The following is a 14,599-nucleotide window of genomic DNA, read 5'->3' as shown; positions in this document are numbered from 1 at the left end:
GCAGGAGTGGCTGTTAATTCAGGGATTGTGAAGACCGTGATTCTTGATGACGACATTTCTGTTGTCATACACAATCAACTTCTTTAAAACTCGTATTTGAATCATGTTTAAATACTATTAATTCATAGAGTTATTATCTCGAGCTGATGAATGTTCTTTTTATGCCTTCAAGGCTATTTATTGTTCTTCCAGTCATAAAGAAACTTCTGAAGAACTATGATTCTTGTTTTCGGTCGAACTCCCTATCACAGCACGAGATCCCCCAAGAGGAGGGCACCCCCCGCCAACGACTCGAGCGCAGCGAGAGGAGCCGGGGGGTCTGGGGCGCAGCCCCAGCCGCCGGAGGCACGAAGACACGAATGAGGAAATAGAATAGATATATATATGAAATACAAAAAATGCAACGGCGCTACTGCTTCATCATCCACCAGCCAGTGCCCACAATGCCGACCGCGAGCAGGGCCGTCAGGATACCGGCACCGGCGCGATCTTTGCTTGAGATGTCGAGCGAGTTCGTGAGGAAGTTCGAGGTTCCCGAATCGGAGCCGGCGGCGGGGTTTCCCTTTGAACTACCTCCGGTATGCGCTGTTAGTGGTTTAGCGATTTGCAAGGCACGGGTGTTTTGCATGACTTCGAGGGCCGACATTTGCTCGCCAAGTCCCCAGACTCCGTCCCATTTTCCCACGTTCCAGTTCAGTCCGCAAGTGTGGCCATCAGTTCCTCCACTACAAGAAATAGCGGCAGCAGCGGCCGAGCTCGACAGAAGATTCATGATCTGGTCGGCCATAGGTGGAGCCAATTGTGCAGTGAGACCAAGGAATCTCGAATAAATGGCCTTGAACGATCTCTGATCGTTGTTACATCTGCCAGTGTTCTGACAGGCAGCTTCAAACATGACACCGTCGTCAAAATAGATGCTGCTGCCACGTTCCATGAGCAATTGTGCTCGGGTCAGCCATTTAGTGTCGTTAGTGAAGTCATACAAATAAGCAGCTCCAGCTGTGAAAAGACCGTAGTTATAAGTCCACTCATATGGAGTGTGAGTTGTACAGTTGGTCGAAATATCAGCACCGTCAATCAATTGTCCGCTGGTTTCATTGATGAATCCAACTGTAGTCATCCAATCCCAGACTTTCTCGGACCAGTCTGAATAAGTAGTGTTTCCAGTGTATCTGGCTAGTCGGGCTCCCATATGGAAGAAACATCCATTGGCCACCGAATTCTTATAGTTATAACCGTTGTTCCAAGTGAAAATCTGCCATCTAAGACCACCATGACAAGTGTCAGTATCCCAACGAGATGCCATGGTATTGAAAACAGCTTGAGCAAGAGACAGCCATTGTGCTTGGTCGGGATCAGGATTGCTAAAGTTCTTTTCGGCAGCGTCCATTACAAGAATACCCCAGAATCCTTGATCATCGTTACCTTCAGTGGTGGTCTGGTTTGATGGCATGTAATCGTTGTTTTTGCCAGTCTGGTACAACATACCAGCTTTTATAACATCGTTGTAGGTGGTGTTACCAGTATAAAACCAGTAATCAAGCATACTTCCAAAGGCAGCACCAGCCTCCCACCAATAGTATGGGTTAACAAACATACCAGGAGTACCTCCATATTGGTCACCATTATAATAATCCATCAAACCATCCGCCACTAGTGCAAGAGCGTTGTTTAACGAGGTATCATCCTGGAAATCGACTGTGATGGCAACTGTGTTATACACACATTGCAGTAATGTTAATGCGAACAATGACACTGATGTTGGTAACTTCATTTTTTTTGAACGAGTAATGAAAAAACAATAAATAAATATGAATGTGTCTGTAGTGGTTACAACTTATGTCCAGTCTAACTGTTTAGGATGAGGGAACAATAAAGCGCTGAAGAAGCAGAAGCAGAAGCAGAAGCAGAAGCTAGAATCAAATCAAAATCCAAGATCCAAGATCCAAGAATCAATCTAAAATCGAAGATCAAAACCAAAAACCAAAAATCAGAGAAATATAATCTCTATAAGCGAGGTCAGACCAAAATCAGGTTCCTACCTGGCAGTTCCGTTTGTTCCCTGTATCAAAAAACCAACGTGGAATAAGCCTCCAAATATTTTCTGGCCAAAAAATCACCGAAAATAGCCGCCTACAAAGAATTGACAAACCCCAATTTCAAGATCAAATGTCGCGTAATACGACCGAGGACTTTAATGCGTACCAAAAGCTTACAGCAACGACAGCGGTACTATAATTAGATATCAGCGAGAGCGAGCGAGCGAATGTCAGCAAAGATAGTGTGCAGTTGCGACAGCTGTTATCCTAGTTGGAGATCAAACTGGATATTCGGGCTAGTACAAGCGTATATAACGGGAAATCCAATGTATGCTAGTTACAGTACAGGTTACAGACAAGCCCCAATGGATTGATGCCCTAACCAAAAGGCACCTCCTGCAATAAGTAACAAAACAAAACTGATCCGTTATGCGATGTACCGCTACAGACGTGCATCGCTAGCAGGGCAGTGCAGAGCACCCTTAGCCCGAATTTCATCTGGCAGATATCGTACACGCGTTTCGCCATGCACCCCTGGAAAATATGTCTTGGCTGGTGCGTTTTTCGGTCGGCAGGGTAAGCGGGGTACACCAGCTCCATCAGGTGCTGAGCCGCTAATGACATCATACAGGTCTACGAGATACGAGAAGCCCTTGGACGGGTAACTAGTGGGGTAGGGACTGCCTCCGGCGGCTGGGGCTCCGCCCCAGACCCTGGTGGCTCCTCTCGCTGCGCTCGAGTCGGTTCACCTACGGTCCCCAGCAGCCTCCTGCGAAGCAGGAGCAACCAGGGTCTGGGGCGGAGCCCCAGCCGCCGGAGGCAGTCCCGGCAGCACGGGTTTTTGCTGGGTGGAATTTTTACTGTAGACTCGGTTCCGTCGCAGATGTCGAGCGCGAATCTGGCTGCGGGTATAATTCGGTCTGGTTATTGCCAAGGTCCAAGACTTCGAACTTAAAAAATCACTCGTAGAGTTTTTGGTATGTGAAATATGCAGAGATGCAGAACTGGAGTCGGGAGTAATCTGCGTTGGGTGGATAACGGGCAGTGTGAAATGCGACCGACCAGGAGAACGTTTGGGGGTACTCAGGTGGCAGGATCCACTCTGGGCCCTTTACAAGTATTTTACTACAATTATTTTTTTTCAGTTCTCTGTTGCTGACACCACGAATAATATCTGTGGGAGCTGTTCCTGAACAGAGTCAATCTGTGGCACATACCACTTAATATAGGCTCAAAGCATTATCTGAGGTGTAACTGGAGAGTTACTGAAACAATAGTTATCTCAAGTGGAGGGCATTCTCATATATATAAGTCAGCCTCATCCACCTCTAGAAGACCTGTAGGCATTTCCCAACAAATGGTCATGCTACTATCACACACACAGTCTCATGTATTAGCACTGCCGTGAAAAAAAATTATAGATTCCCTTCTGCCAGACTGGAACATCATTACCCGGCAAAACCAGCATTAACAGGAGACCCTGATTAAACATGCATGAGACACAATTGGATCTGACAGGCGATCATCTCCATGCATGCAACTTTAAACTCCCCTCCATGCAGCGCAATAAAGGACTCTCTTGGGTCGGGGACGCGCCTCCGGCAGCTGGGGCTCCGCCCCAGACCCTGGTTGCTCCTCTCGCTGCGCTCGAGTCGTTTCTGGGACCGGTGTGGATTTTATTTTCCGACCAGAGCCTGTTTTCTCAGCCAGTGTCCAAAACAAACCACGAACCATTGAAGAGGGCCGTAATTAATTATAGAATTATCCAGGAAAATAACAAGTGAAATTTCAGCTTCCAAGAAAAAAACCCACCCCAGACTGTCTGACAAGGTCATTGCCCAGCACCAGGTGCGTCGAAAAGTTGCCCAGTTGCACTCAGCTCTGACTCAGGATCGTCCGGATCTTAATAATAAATAATATTAAAACACCCCCCTCACCCACGACCCCCGCAACCTCCTGCGAAGCAGGAGCAACCAGGGTCTGGGGCGGAGCCCCAGCCGCCGGAGGCACGAGTCACCTCGGCTAAACACTCATCCGGCCAAAAAGATTGTTACAGGGGAAGTTAATTTATTGCCGATTACAGAAAAACCTATGTGGGTACGAATTTACAAGTGGGTGCCGGTCGTCTTAGGAGCAAAGCGCTCGAACCATTGGAGCGAGTCGGTAAAAGCCTTTTCCTTGGCGAACTTGACGGACTCGGACGAGAGATCGCCTCTGAGGGCGAACCCGTGACTGACGCCCGAAGCAGTGGTGGTGAAGTAGGTAGCCTTGATCTCCTTGAGCTTGTCCTCGGTCTTCTTTCTGAGCTCGTCGTTGTACACGTGGTCTTTCTCGGCGCCAATAATAAGAAGAGGAGCCTTAATAGCAGCAATTTCCTCAATAGAGACAAGAGAAGGATGGGCCATAGCAGCTACATTGGCCTTACCATTACCGATTTGTTGAACGGCAAACTTGGCTCCATAACAGTATCCGATAGTAGCAACGTACTCAGGAGAGAACTTCTTCAAAACAGCATCAACAAATTTGTCAACAATAGGTTGAACAGTATCAGGCATGTGACGAGGAAGCCAGTCAGACAAGAAATTCTTACCAGGAGGAGGATTGGGAATACTCAAATCACTGTCATATGGGTCACCATTGAACATATCAGGAAGAACGACGTGGTAACCGGCCTCGGAATACTGGTCAGCAAGCAATTGAGCATTAGGACTCTTAATACCGAAAACATCGACAAACAAAATCAGCAACTTCTTGCTGGAACTGTCACCAACAGTGTAGGCCTCAATATCGTCAATAGTGGTGATAGTGCCCTTAGTAGCACCCTCTTGCCTCGGTTAGTTTTACACTTCTGGGGTGGGGGGCTGTGGTACCTCCGGTGGCTGGGGCTCCGCCCCAGACCCCGTGGCTCCTGCTTCGCAGGAGTTTGCTGGGACCGTCGACGAAACGACTCGAGCGAAGCGAGAGGAGCCATGGGGTCTGGGGCAGAGCCCCAGCCGCCGGAGGCACATCCCGTCTCCAGAGGACCACTAAGACTTACCGTGTCTGAAGCCGAGAGCACAACAAGCAGCAGGGGGATTGGAAGCCATTTCGAGAGTCAATTAAGCGGATTTGATTTGTGAAAAAAGTGTTTTTTGGCGGTCTGAGTATGTTAGACTTGTTGTAAGATGACTTTGATCGATCGATCGATTGTCGCTTTCTTATATAGTAGTTGGAAGTGCTGCTTAATTGCGCAGGGTGTTGCTGCATAGACTTTGTAACATACGCCTTAGAAGGATGACCCGCATGAACGTATGCACGTTATGCACGTTTACATCGGGCGGATTTAACCGTGCATCGCTCGCTCGCTCCCTCTTTCCGGACATGTACAGAATGTACAGGCGATTTATTAATAAAGATCTATAAATAAGAACTTTTATAAAAATATAAAGTTCTCCAATTACGCCTGAGTCCGAATTGATGCGGTCCCTGCTGTCAACAGCGGACTTAAACAGTTCAAACCTAAATACGTTTCGAGAACTCTGGGTATCTCCGACAAAAATCAGTCAGCAAACCGAACACCCCGATTTACAACCTTTGCGAAGTACAAGCGATACCGGAGCAGACTAACCACCAAACCGGCTAGCTCCGGCCACTGGCAATAGGCGGCACACCTGCATGCCGGCCCTTACACTGCACCTGTCATGGCCTTATCTCGAGTTCTGATTCTGGCGATCCCGCTACCGGTCAACCCTCATTTCCCTTGACTTGCAAACTCGGTGACCAGCTTACATAAGCCCACGCCGCTAGCCCACCACATCCTGCTGCGACGCTATCTATCGCATATCACTCCATCACCTATCATGCAGTTCACCAACGATGCGACCCCCACTGGCCAACCCCCACTGGCCCTTAAAACCGACAAACTAAACCCGGTATTCCCGGCCGGCCCCCGGCCGGTCCCCCGTTGCCTGGGCTCCGCCCATACCCGTGGCTCCGCCCAGACCCGTGGCTCCTGCTCCCAAGGAGATACCTCCTCCCACCCCTCCCTCGCCCGACTCGAGCGCAGCGAGAGGAGCCGCGGGGTCTGGGGCGCAGCCCCAGCCGCCGGAGGCAAAGGGGGATCGGAGGGTGTGCCTCCGGCAGCTGGGGCTCCGCCCCAGACCCCGCGGCTCCTGCTTCGCAGGAGATGGCGTGGGGAGGCCCGTGTACACTGTCGGGGGGTCAAGACCGTTGAAGCGCGATAGAGACAGGGGTTCTGCAAGATTGGAGTGTGCGGTGCGCCGCTGTTTGCAGCCCTGCGCCGTGCCTGGCGTGCCCGGTGGGTGGGTATGGAGGGGGTGGGAAAATTTACGAGACAGACTAATTTTTGTTACCGGATTTTCTGAATCGGTTGGCCGGGGGGCTGTGTACGGTTCCTGTGGTACCGGGCTCGTTGGTGGTGGCAGTTGCCAAGCGAACCACCAGCCCGAGCGGACTCTACGAGAATCTCGTATCACGTCAGGCCACAGCCGGGGAGGGGGGATCTGCCTCCGGCGGCTGGGGCTCCGCCCCAGACCCTGGTTGCTCCTGCGAAGCAGGAGACTGCTGGGTCCGTGTACGAAACCGACTCGAGCGAAGCGAGAGGAGCCACGGGGTCTGGGGCAGCGCCCCAGCCGCCGGAGGCAGGCCCCCCCTTACCCTGGTTAGAGGGGTCGAGGCTTCAACGGGTTGGAAGTGGGAGGACGCGGCGCTATCTGTCATGCGGCAGGAGGAGAACAGCCAGCCAGCATTGAACAAATGAATGATAAGCTACCCTGCACTGTAGCGTACATAGGCTTACAACCATAAGACAGCCACTTGTATCGCACCTCCACATCAACCACTGCTTTACAGTATCGCCGTTTACTATTATTTGTGTTTTTGTTAGTTTGTTTGTTTGTTTTTTTTGGATTTCGTGTTAGGTTGAATCGCTTTTTGTGAGTTTTGAACCCTGACATTGAATTGTATTAGTCAGTCCAGTTTCAGTGCCATTGGTGTTAAGCATCGCCAGTAACAAGGAGCAAGCAGCAGCTGGAAACTACCGACAAGGGGCAACATAGTTGAGGGAAAAAGAGGCGACAGTTGTTCCACATCGCATATTCTGGCTAGTATTTTAAAAGCCGTAATTGTATATTTAGGCATCTATCTCAACAGGTTAGTAGTGAGGTGAGATCTGTTCGATAGTATTAGCCGGGTGTCGAGTCAAGTGTTTTAAGGTTTCAGGTTGAGCTCGCATCTACCCACATTTTTGTTTCCATTTGGTTGATATTAACCAGGTTCTCAGTACTGGATTGTGTGAGTATTGCGCATTGAAGCATTCGTTTAGTGACTCTAGTGTACTTCTGTACTTGAGAAACACATCGTATTCATCGTACTACACAGGTTGTCTTGTTGTTTAAGTAGATCATCTGACTACTTTTTACTGGAGTACAGTATAGAGATAGCAAGGTATATTCAGGAGTAAAACTAGTGGATCGACTATTGTTCAATTTACTTTTTGAAATAGTCTTGAATTACTGGTTGATAACTTTTTGAAGTGCTTTTTTCAATCGCTGTTTAGATTACTGTTCAATGGCTGATCAGAGTCGTATTTGAATTGCTAGCTACTCAAACTACTGTCAGCTTATTGTCAAATTACATTTACTGAAGAGATACAAATACGCATCGCTCGATTGATATCAGGTGACAATGTCAAAATCTATCGTTCGTTCTATTAAAAACGTAACCAATGGTTACACCTCAGCCCAGGTCAAGGTCAGAAATGCTACTAGCAACGATGCATGGGGTCCTAGTACTTCGGATATGCAAGAAATCTCTCGATTGACTTACGAGAACCATGAATTGTTCGAGGTCATGGATATGCTGGACCGCCGTTTAAACGACAAGGGTAAGAACTGGCGTCATGTCATGAAAGCATTGACTGTACTCGATTATATTATCCATACTGGATCCGAGAATGTGGTTCTATGGTGCAAGGACAATCTGTATATTATCAAGACATTGAGGGAATTCCATTATATCGACGAAAGTGGCCGAGATCAAGGAGCAAGTATCCGATCCAAGGCCAAGGAACTGACTTCTCTGTTGCAAGACGATGATAGGTTAAGAGAAGAACGGTCTAATAGAGGTTCTTCTAGAAGACGACGGAAGCAAGGAAACGGGTCGAGACAACGAGATAGTCCTAGTCCACCGAGAAATGGCGGTCGTCGTAACACCAATGTCGAGGATAGCGATGATATTCAGCGTGCTCTGGAGGAGAGTCGTAGAACTGCTGAAGATGACGAGCGAAGACGTAAGGCGTTTGCTGGGTCGGATGAGGATCTTCGTAGAGCCATTCTGCTCAGTGAGGAAGAAGAAAGATTGCGTAACAGCCAGCAGAGCAATGTTTTGTTTGGCAACAACAGCCAGCCTAATCTCATTGATACAAGTGAGCCTGTACCCATGCAACAACAACAGCAGTACTACTATCAACAACAACAGCAACAACCATATCAACAACAGGCTGTATATGGACAAGCCACTGATATTTTCGGCAATCCTATCTACCAACAACAGCAACAGCCTGTTTCTACAGGATACCTACAGAATGCCTATGCTACTACTGGCGGAGCATTTCCTCAATATACAGAATATGCCCAGCAACAACAGCCTCAACAACAACTGTACCAGAATGCCACTGGATATCAACAACCACAAGCAGTTGCTGAACCCGAGAAACTCAAGCCATTAAAAACTGGCTCCAACAATCCGTTTGCTAAACCCGATCTGTTTGCCAATTCTAATGGCCAGTCGTCATCTGCTCAACCCAACCTTCAACAACTGCAACAACAGCAACAATTCCAACAACAACAGCAGTACCAGCAACAACAGCAACAGGCTCAACAAGCCCAACCACAAGCTATCAGACCACAGAGAACCAACAATAACTTTGACCAGAACCACATGAACGACCTGAATACACTTCTCAGTAACGGCGATGGTATTGACACCTTCGGCAATGTTGGAGATCTGCGTATTCCTGCTCAACACACGAAATCCAACTTTGTCAACTCTGCCGGCCAAGGTCTACAACAACAACCCACCAGCAACAACCCGTTCCTCAGCCAGCAGTACACTGGTATCGCGACGACGAACTCCGTCCAACCGGCATTCACAGGCTACGGGTTCGGCAACGCCAACCAGGGCTACGGCCAGCAACAACAGCAGCAGCGAACAGGTTATAACAACCTCATCGACCTCTAAACACTGCCGCCTTTCTTTCTTATGATGATGCAGATATGTATTTTGTAGAACTTAACCGGCCCATGGCCGCCAATAAATATATAAACCGGCTGCTGGGTACATGTGCCTCCGGCGGCTGGGGCTCTGCCCCAGACCCCGTGGCTCCTCTCGCTTCGCTCGAGTCGTTTTGCCCACGGTCCGGGACAATCTCCTGCGAAGCAGGAGCAACCAGGGTCTGGGGCGGAGCCCCAGCCGCCGGAGGCATGTCCCCATCGCTAGTCGTAGTAGTGGATAATGACGCTGCCGACGTCGCTGTCTTGTGAGTCGTGTGACTGGCGAGTTCGTGACGGCGATAGAAGGACTCCTCCGCTTGTTTGGGAGAGACTGCTGAGGGGGTAGAGTCCCGTGGTGGGGTGGCGGTTCGGGTGTGGGTGGCCTGTGAAGAGAGGGCTCGCTGCAAGGGACGAGTTGTCGCGGGAGTGGATGCAAGACGTCGGTTGGGTGGTGTATTGGGGGTTGTGGAAGTCCCATGGCGTCAAAGCGGGCGAGTTTCCGGTGTACGGGCTTGTGCCAGTGGCTGAGGAGGAGTATGGATTTCCCTGGTTGTAGTTCGTGGTTTGGACTTGACTGTGGCTTCGACTGTGGGTCGGGTTGCTGCTGTGAAGATTCGGACTTAGAGGAGCCTGGTTTTGCTGAGATCGTTGCGAATGGGGGTACGACTGGCGGATTGATGTCACGTTGTAGGGGTAGGGGGCTTGCGAGCTCGAGCTGACCGACTCGCGGTTGGCATTGTGGCTGCTATAACTGCCGTTTCGTTGATATGGCGTCTGGTTTTGTGCGTTGAGAAGCTGTTGGTTGAGTTGCTGGACAAACGACTGGACGCTGTTGGGTGGATGTAGCGTCTGGTCCGGGTTCTGACTATGGTTCTGACTGTGACTCTGATTGTAACTCTGGTTGTAGTTCTGATTGTAGTTTTCATTTGGATTCTGGTTTTGAATCTGCTTCTGACTTGTCGGGTACTGGTGATGCTGCTGTAGATGCTGATGTGGAGAGCTGTTGATACCGAGATTACTGTCAGTACCGTTCGCAAGACCAGCACTAATGTTACTTCCAGTAGCTGGTACTGATGATTTGAGCTCTTCGCGAACTTTGATCGAGTATAGGAGGTGAATTGTGCTTTCAATATAATCATTGAACTCGTCTTCTTCTAGAGGTTTGGCAGAGAACCTCGCTTTTTCATGTAAATCTAGAAACATATCGGTATGTTCTGACCAATCCAGTAGATCGTATGATTCTAATAGGATCAGATATTCTCGTAATGGCATGCCTCTTGGACGAACAAACGTTGGATGGAGACTTTTGGACTTGAGTTCCACGATCGTGCTGCAAGCCGCTGCTATCTCCTCATAGGGTATATCCATTGATCCTTCGGTGAAATCTGGATTCCGTAATCCTGGATGTGAAATATCTTCTGATTGAGGAAGTGTTTCTTCGACAATAGTGGCACATCTTGCCAGTTCACTGCGGATTCGGCTGGCACACCGTTCAGACACATCATCTTTCCGCATCACATATCTTCGTGGAATATCACTTAGTGACGTTCGAACTTGAATCAACCTGACCAAATACAAGAAAATAGCGATCACAACTGTTAGAGCATATGCTATTAGTACAATAATTGCGTCCCAAAACTGCCCAGAGGTCCCAGACTGGTGAACAACATCGATAGGAGTAGCCACTAGCAACGCTATAAATATGCTGAGAAAGCATATCAGCGAGATGCGATAAAGCCAGCCCTGAAGTGTCGCCTTTTGACGAATAAATAAATACGTTTTCGCCATCCTTTTGTGAGGCAACCGTCTTATATTAGCGGCACAAACCCTCAACTGCTAGTCATGAACTAGAGTAATGCGAACAACAGTGGTCTACTGTACGATCAGTAATGCACGAGCATATATATAAACATGCACGCCGTACTAGACTTTGAAGGTAATATGAACCATCTTCGACTCTGTCTACCGGTCATTTAAACTTCGAAATAACTGAACCTGAAAAAAAGAATACCTTTTAGTAAATAAAAAGGTTGTGTAACAAAGATGAACTGAACCTAAGGAGTTCTCTGATGCACCTTAAAAAAAGCAAAAAACTACAGCACCTTCTGTTCACGCCTGGTCTCCCACGGCATTACTGATCAAGGCTCTCAGAGGCTTGAATATGATTGATCGGACGGGAAATCTTATTTTACTCTGGATATGGCCGTAGCTGAACAAATACTTTCGCACAGTCTCATGTACCACGTCGCCAGCACCACTATCCATCCGCAAAACCCCCCCTAAACGGCCCCGCAAGTGACCTCAGCGACGGTCTACAGCAGATCTCACACCTTGAGGACACTGTACCAGCTACAGGGCGGTACTTGCACGTGTAACGGGCGTTGTTGGGGCTGTCCCCAGACCCCCCTGCTCCTCTCGCTGCGCTCGAGTCGTTATGTCGACGGTCCCAGCCCTTATAATAATAAATTTTGTTTAAAGTCCAATACTATACGTATTTAATACAATTTGAATAATTCAAATCCCATCATTTACACATTACCAGAAGGACTGCTCGCATTTTTACCTGGTTACGGGCTGTTTACTTTGGCTATTTGTCCCAGCCCTTATTGGCCAAGCTCCGCAATTACTTTAGACGGGTTTCTCTTATGGCAGAGATGGCTAGTACTGGGGTTTTCCCGGTAAGCGTTATTAAAGGTGTAAACCTGGTAGCTGAACCGTTTTCCCGTGTACTCGTAGAAATATTGTAAGTCATTGTGATATTTAATGGGAGTAAATGATGGGGTTTGAAATTATTTGATTGTTTTAATTATGTATAGAATAGGACTTTAAACAAGATTTATTGTTTGATTGACGGTCCCAACCATCTTCTGGAAGCAGGAGCCACGCGGTCTGGGGCGGAGCCCCAGCCACCGGAGGCACAGCCCCCGCCCGAGAACGGCCTGATTCCAATAGCAGTGCCAGTTTGTTAGTCAGGGAGAAGCTGTATTCGTTTATCGAGGATATAATACCGTAGCTAGCTAGAGTCGAAGCTGTTCGATCCGTATCTGTCCTCCAATACATTGACTCAATATAGGAAGTCTTCAGAGACCGGTTTGTCTAGACACCCGTGAACCAGGCACTGGCAAAGTTGGACTAACCTCTGAACACAGAGGAGAAGCAATGCCAGTTTTTAGCCCTGATGCCACATAAATAGAACCGAGTCAACACAAGATATAGCTATCGGTGTGTGTAACAGCGGTGCTAAGTATGATGGAGAGTCGCTTCTTCGAGGACTTTTTCTTTCACTGCTATATCAGAAATTCACAGGGTCACGTGATATGAACATCACAGAAACCGGAGGTTCAGCCCAAACATGCTAGCTAGATCATTAATAGAGATGTCTGGGCTCATTAAACTTGACTTAAGATGAGAAATATCGCTTTCTGGTGCTCCGACGGGCCTCGGGCTTTCGGTCCGTATCAGGGCTCGTATGCTTCTGGACGTCGATTATCCAACAAGCGGCCCGATGGTTTAGGGGTATAATACTCGCTTAGGGCGTTAATTGGTAACAATACAAACTCTAAGTCGTTTGCGAGTGGTCCCGGGTTCGATTCCCGGTTGGGCCCGTCTTTTTTTGTTTGTGGGATTCTTTTTTACGGGCAGTCTGCCTCCGGCGGCTGGGGCTCCGCCCCAGACCCTGGTTGCTCCTCTCGCTGCGCTCGAGTCGTTTCGTCGGGTGTCGGGGCGCCTCGGGAGTCCATGGTTCAGATGTGTTAAAATCCATTATTTTTTCCGGGAAACCCACGCCCGACTCGAGCGAAGCGAGAGGAGCCACCAGGGTCTGGGGTGGAACCCCAGCCGCCGGAGGCAGACCCAGACACGGAGAAGTATAATAAAAAAGTTTTATTTTGTGCTTTTACAGAATCAAAAATTAACTTAAGCAGAGACCTCAGGGTTGTAGTCAGGGAAGTCGATCAAAGATTGCTCAAGAGGACCCTTCTTGGTCATGAACTTGACGTAAGCACCGTCCTCTCTGATCTCACCAGCTTGACGACGCTTGACGTACTCAGGACGGTCAAGGTTGGTGAAACCCCACTTCTTGGAGATGATGATCTTTTGTTGACCAGGGAACTTGTAACGAGAACGTCTCAAGGCCTCGATAACAACATCCTTGTTGGAGTCCTTGGTACGGACAGAGATGATGATTTGACCAATGTTGACACGGGCAGCAAGACCTTGAGGCTTACCCCAGGCACCTCTCATACCTTGTTGCAATCTATCGGCACCGGCACACGACAACATCTTGTTGATACGGAGAACGTGGAAGGGGTGGACACGGATTCTCATGTGGAAAGACTCACGACCAGAGATCTTGGTGATGTACTTGTTGGCACAGATACGAGCAGCCTCAAGAGCTTCGGAAGAAAGTTGCTCGAGCTCGTTGGAGACAAGGTGGACACACAGAGGGAAGTCGTCGACATTAGCTCTCTTACGACCCAAATCGTAGATTCTAATCTTGGCATCGGGGACACCACGATTGTATCTGGACTTGGGGAAGGGCTTGTTCTTACAGTATCTGTAACATCTAGCGGGACGACGAGCCATTTTTCTGATTTTTTGTTAGATGATTCTTAATGAAAAAAGGTATTATAAACACTAGAGTGTAGAATGAAAAAAGTGAATGAGACGAAGTGAAGTTTAGAAATGCAAACAGAAAAAGTTGATTAGAAATGCAAATGAATCCTATCCAGGAAAAAACCAACAGGAAAACCCGATTATAAATGTGGTAGTTCTTTATACTTCGGCAGATTACTAATTACTAATCACCGTGTACCCTGTACTCTGAACAACAACAAAACCAACTGTAGCCGATAATTAAAAATAAAACAGCAGACCTAATCGAACTGTAGACACTGTCTCCTATTTATATGATTTTTTCCGATAGTTGTTTGACCAGTCTGATTTGTAATACACCGCCCGATGATACTGAGACCCGTGATTAACTAATATCACCTGCTCAAACTCCACAAGCTTTAGAATCCGATATAGAGCACCATTCGCAATTTCAAACTTCAAATCCAATTTCATTCATTCATCCATTCATTCTCCCGTGCACAAATAACTCGATTTCACTTACACTTTTTTTCTCTACGAGTTGTCGAACTGAAGTAAAATGTATAGTAGTGACGTAAAGTGGAGAGAAGAAGAATCTTAAGCCGGTATATTGGCGTGTGGCTGCTACACCGCTTCGTCTGCTCAAAAGTTTGATTTCAAAGCAAAATCACCCAATATTACCGCATTAGGCAACTG

At 48.1% G+C, this 14,599-nt stretch overlaps 5 protein-coding genes and 1 non-coding gene across 6 annotated transcripts; 2 read left to right on the top strand and 4 right to left on the bottom strand.

The window, feature by feature from the left end:
- Positions 1-409: 409 nt before the first annotated feature.
- DCW1 (Dcw1p) lies at positions 410-1,774 on the bottom strand (the record flags this gene model as incomplete). The annotated part of the gene is made up of 1 exon (XM_018881427.1): positions 410-1,774. One exon carries the CDS (start codon positions 1,772-1,774, stop codon positions 410-412), a length of 1,365 nt encoding a protein of 454 aa, XP_018734020.1.
- A 2,370-nt stretch (positions 1,775-4,144) lies between these two features.
- On the bottom strand, positions 4,145-4,684 carry AIM2 (the record flags this gene model as incomplete). Its single annotated transcript, XM_018881426.1, has 1 exon — positions 4,145-4,684. The coding sequence occupies one exon, from the start codon at positions 4,682-4,684 to the stop codon at positions 4,145-4,147; it is 540 nt and encodes a 179-aa protein (XP_018734019.1).
- Positions 4,685-7,724: 3,040 nt separating this feature from the next.
- Positions 7,725-9,278, top strand: ENT2 (Ent2p; the record flags this gene model as incomplete). The annotated part of the gene is made up of 1 exon (XM_018881425.1): positions 7,725-9,278. The coding sequence occupies one exon, from the start codon at positions 7,725-7,727 to the stop codon at positions 9,276-9,278; it is 1,554 nt and encodes a 517-aa protein (XP_018734018.1).
- A 254-nt stretch (positions 9,279-9,532) lies between these two features.
- Positions 9,533-11,098, bottom strand: DLT1 (Dlt1p; the record flags this gene model as incomplete). Its single annotated transcript, XM_018881424.1, has 1 exon — positions 9,533-11,098. One exon carries the CDS (start codon positions 11,096-11,098, stop codon positions 9,533-9,535), a length of 1,566 nt encoding a protein of 521 aa, XP_018734017.1.
- Positions 11,099-12,809: 1,711 nt separating this feature from the next.
- Positions 12,810-12,915, top strand: AWJ20_4357 (the record flags this gene model as incomplete). Its single annotated transcript has 1 exon — positions 12,810-12,915. It is a non-coding gene; the product is annotated as a tRNA-Pro (tRNA).
- A 310-nt stretch (positions 12,916-13,225) lies between these two features.
- RPL10 (ribosomal 60S subunit protein L10) lies at positions 13,226-13,894 on the bottom strand (the record flags this gene model as incomplete). Its single annotated transcript, XM_018881423.1, has 1 exon — positions 13,226-13,894. The coding sequence occupies one exon, from the start codon at positions 13,892-13,894 to the stop codon at positions 13,226-13,228; it is 669 nt and encodes a 222-aa protein (XP_018734016.1).
- Between the last annotated feature and the right edge of the window lie 705 nt (positions 13,895-14,599).

This window comes from Sugiyamaella lignohabitans, chromosome C, assembly GCF_001640025.1.
Source record: "Sugiyamaella lignohabitans strain CBS 10342 chromosome C, complete sequence".
NCBI lineage: Eukaryota > Fungi > Ascomycota > Dipodascomycetes > Dipodascales > Trichomonascaceae > Sugiyamaella > Sugiyamaella lignohabitans.
This window is presented reverse-complemented; position numbering and strand designations above follow the sequence as displayed.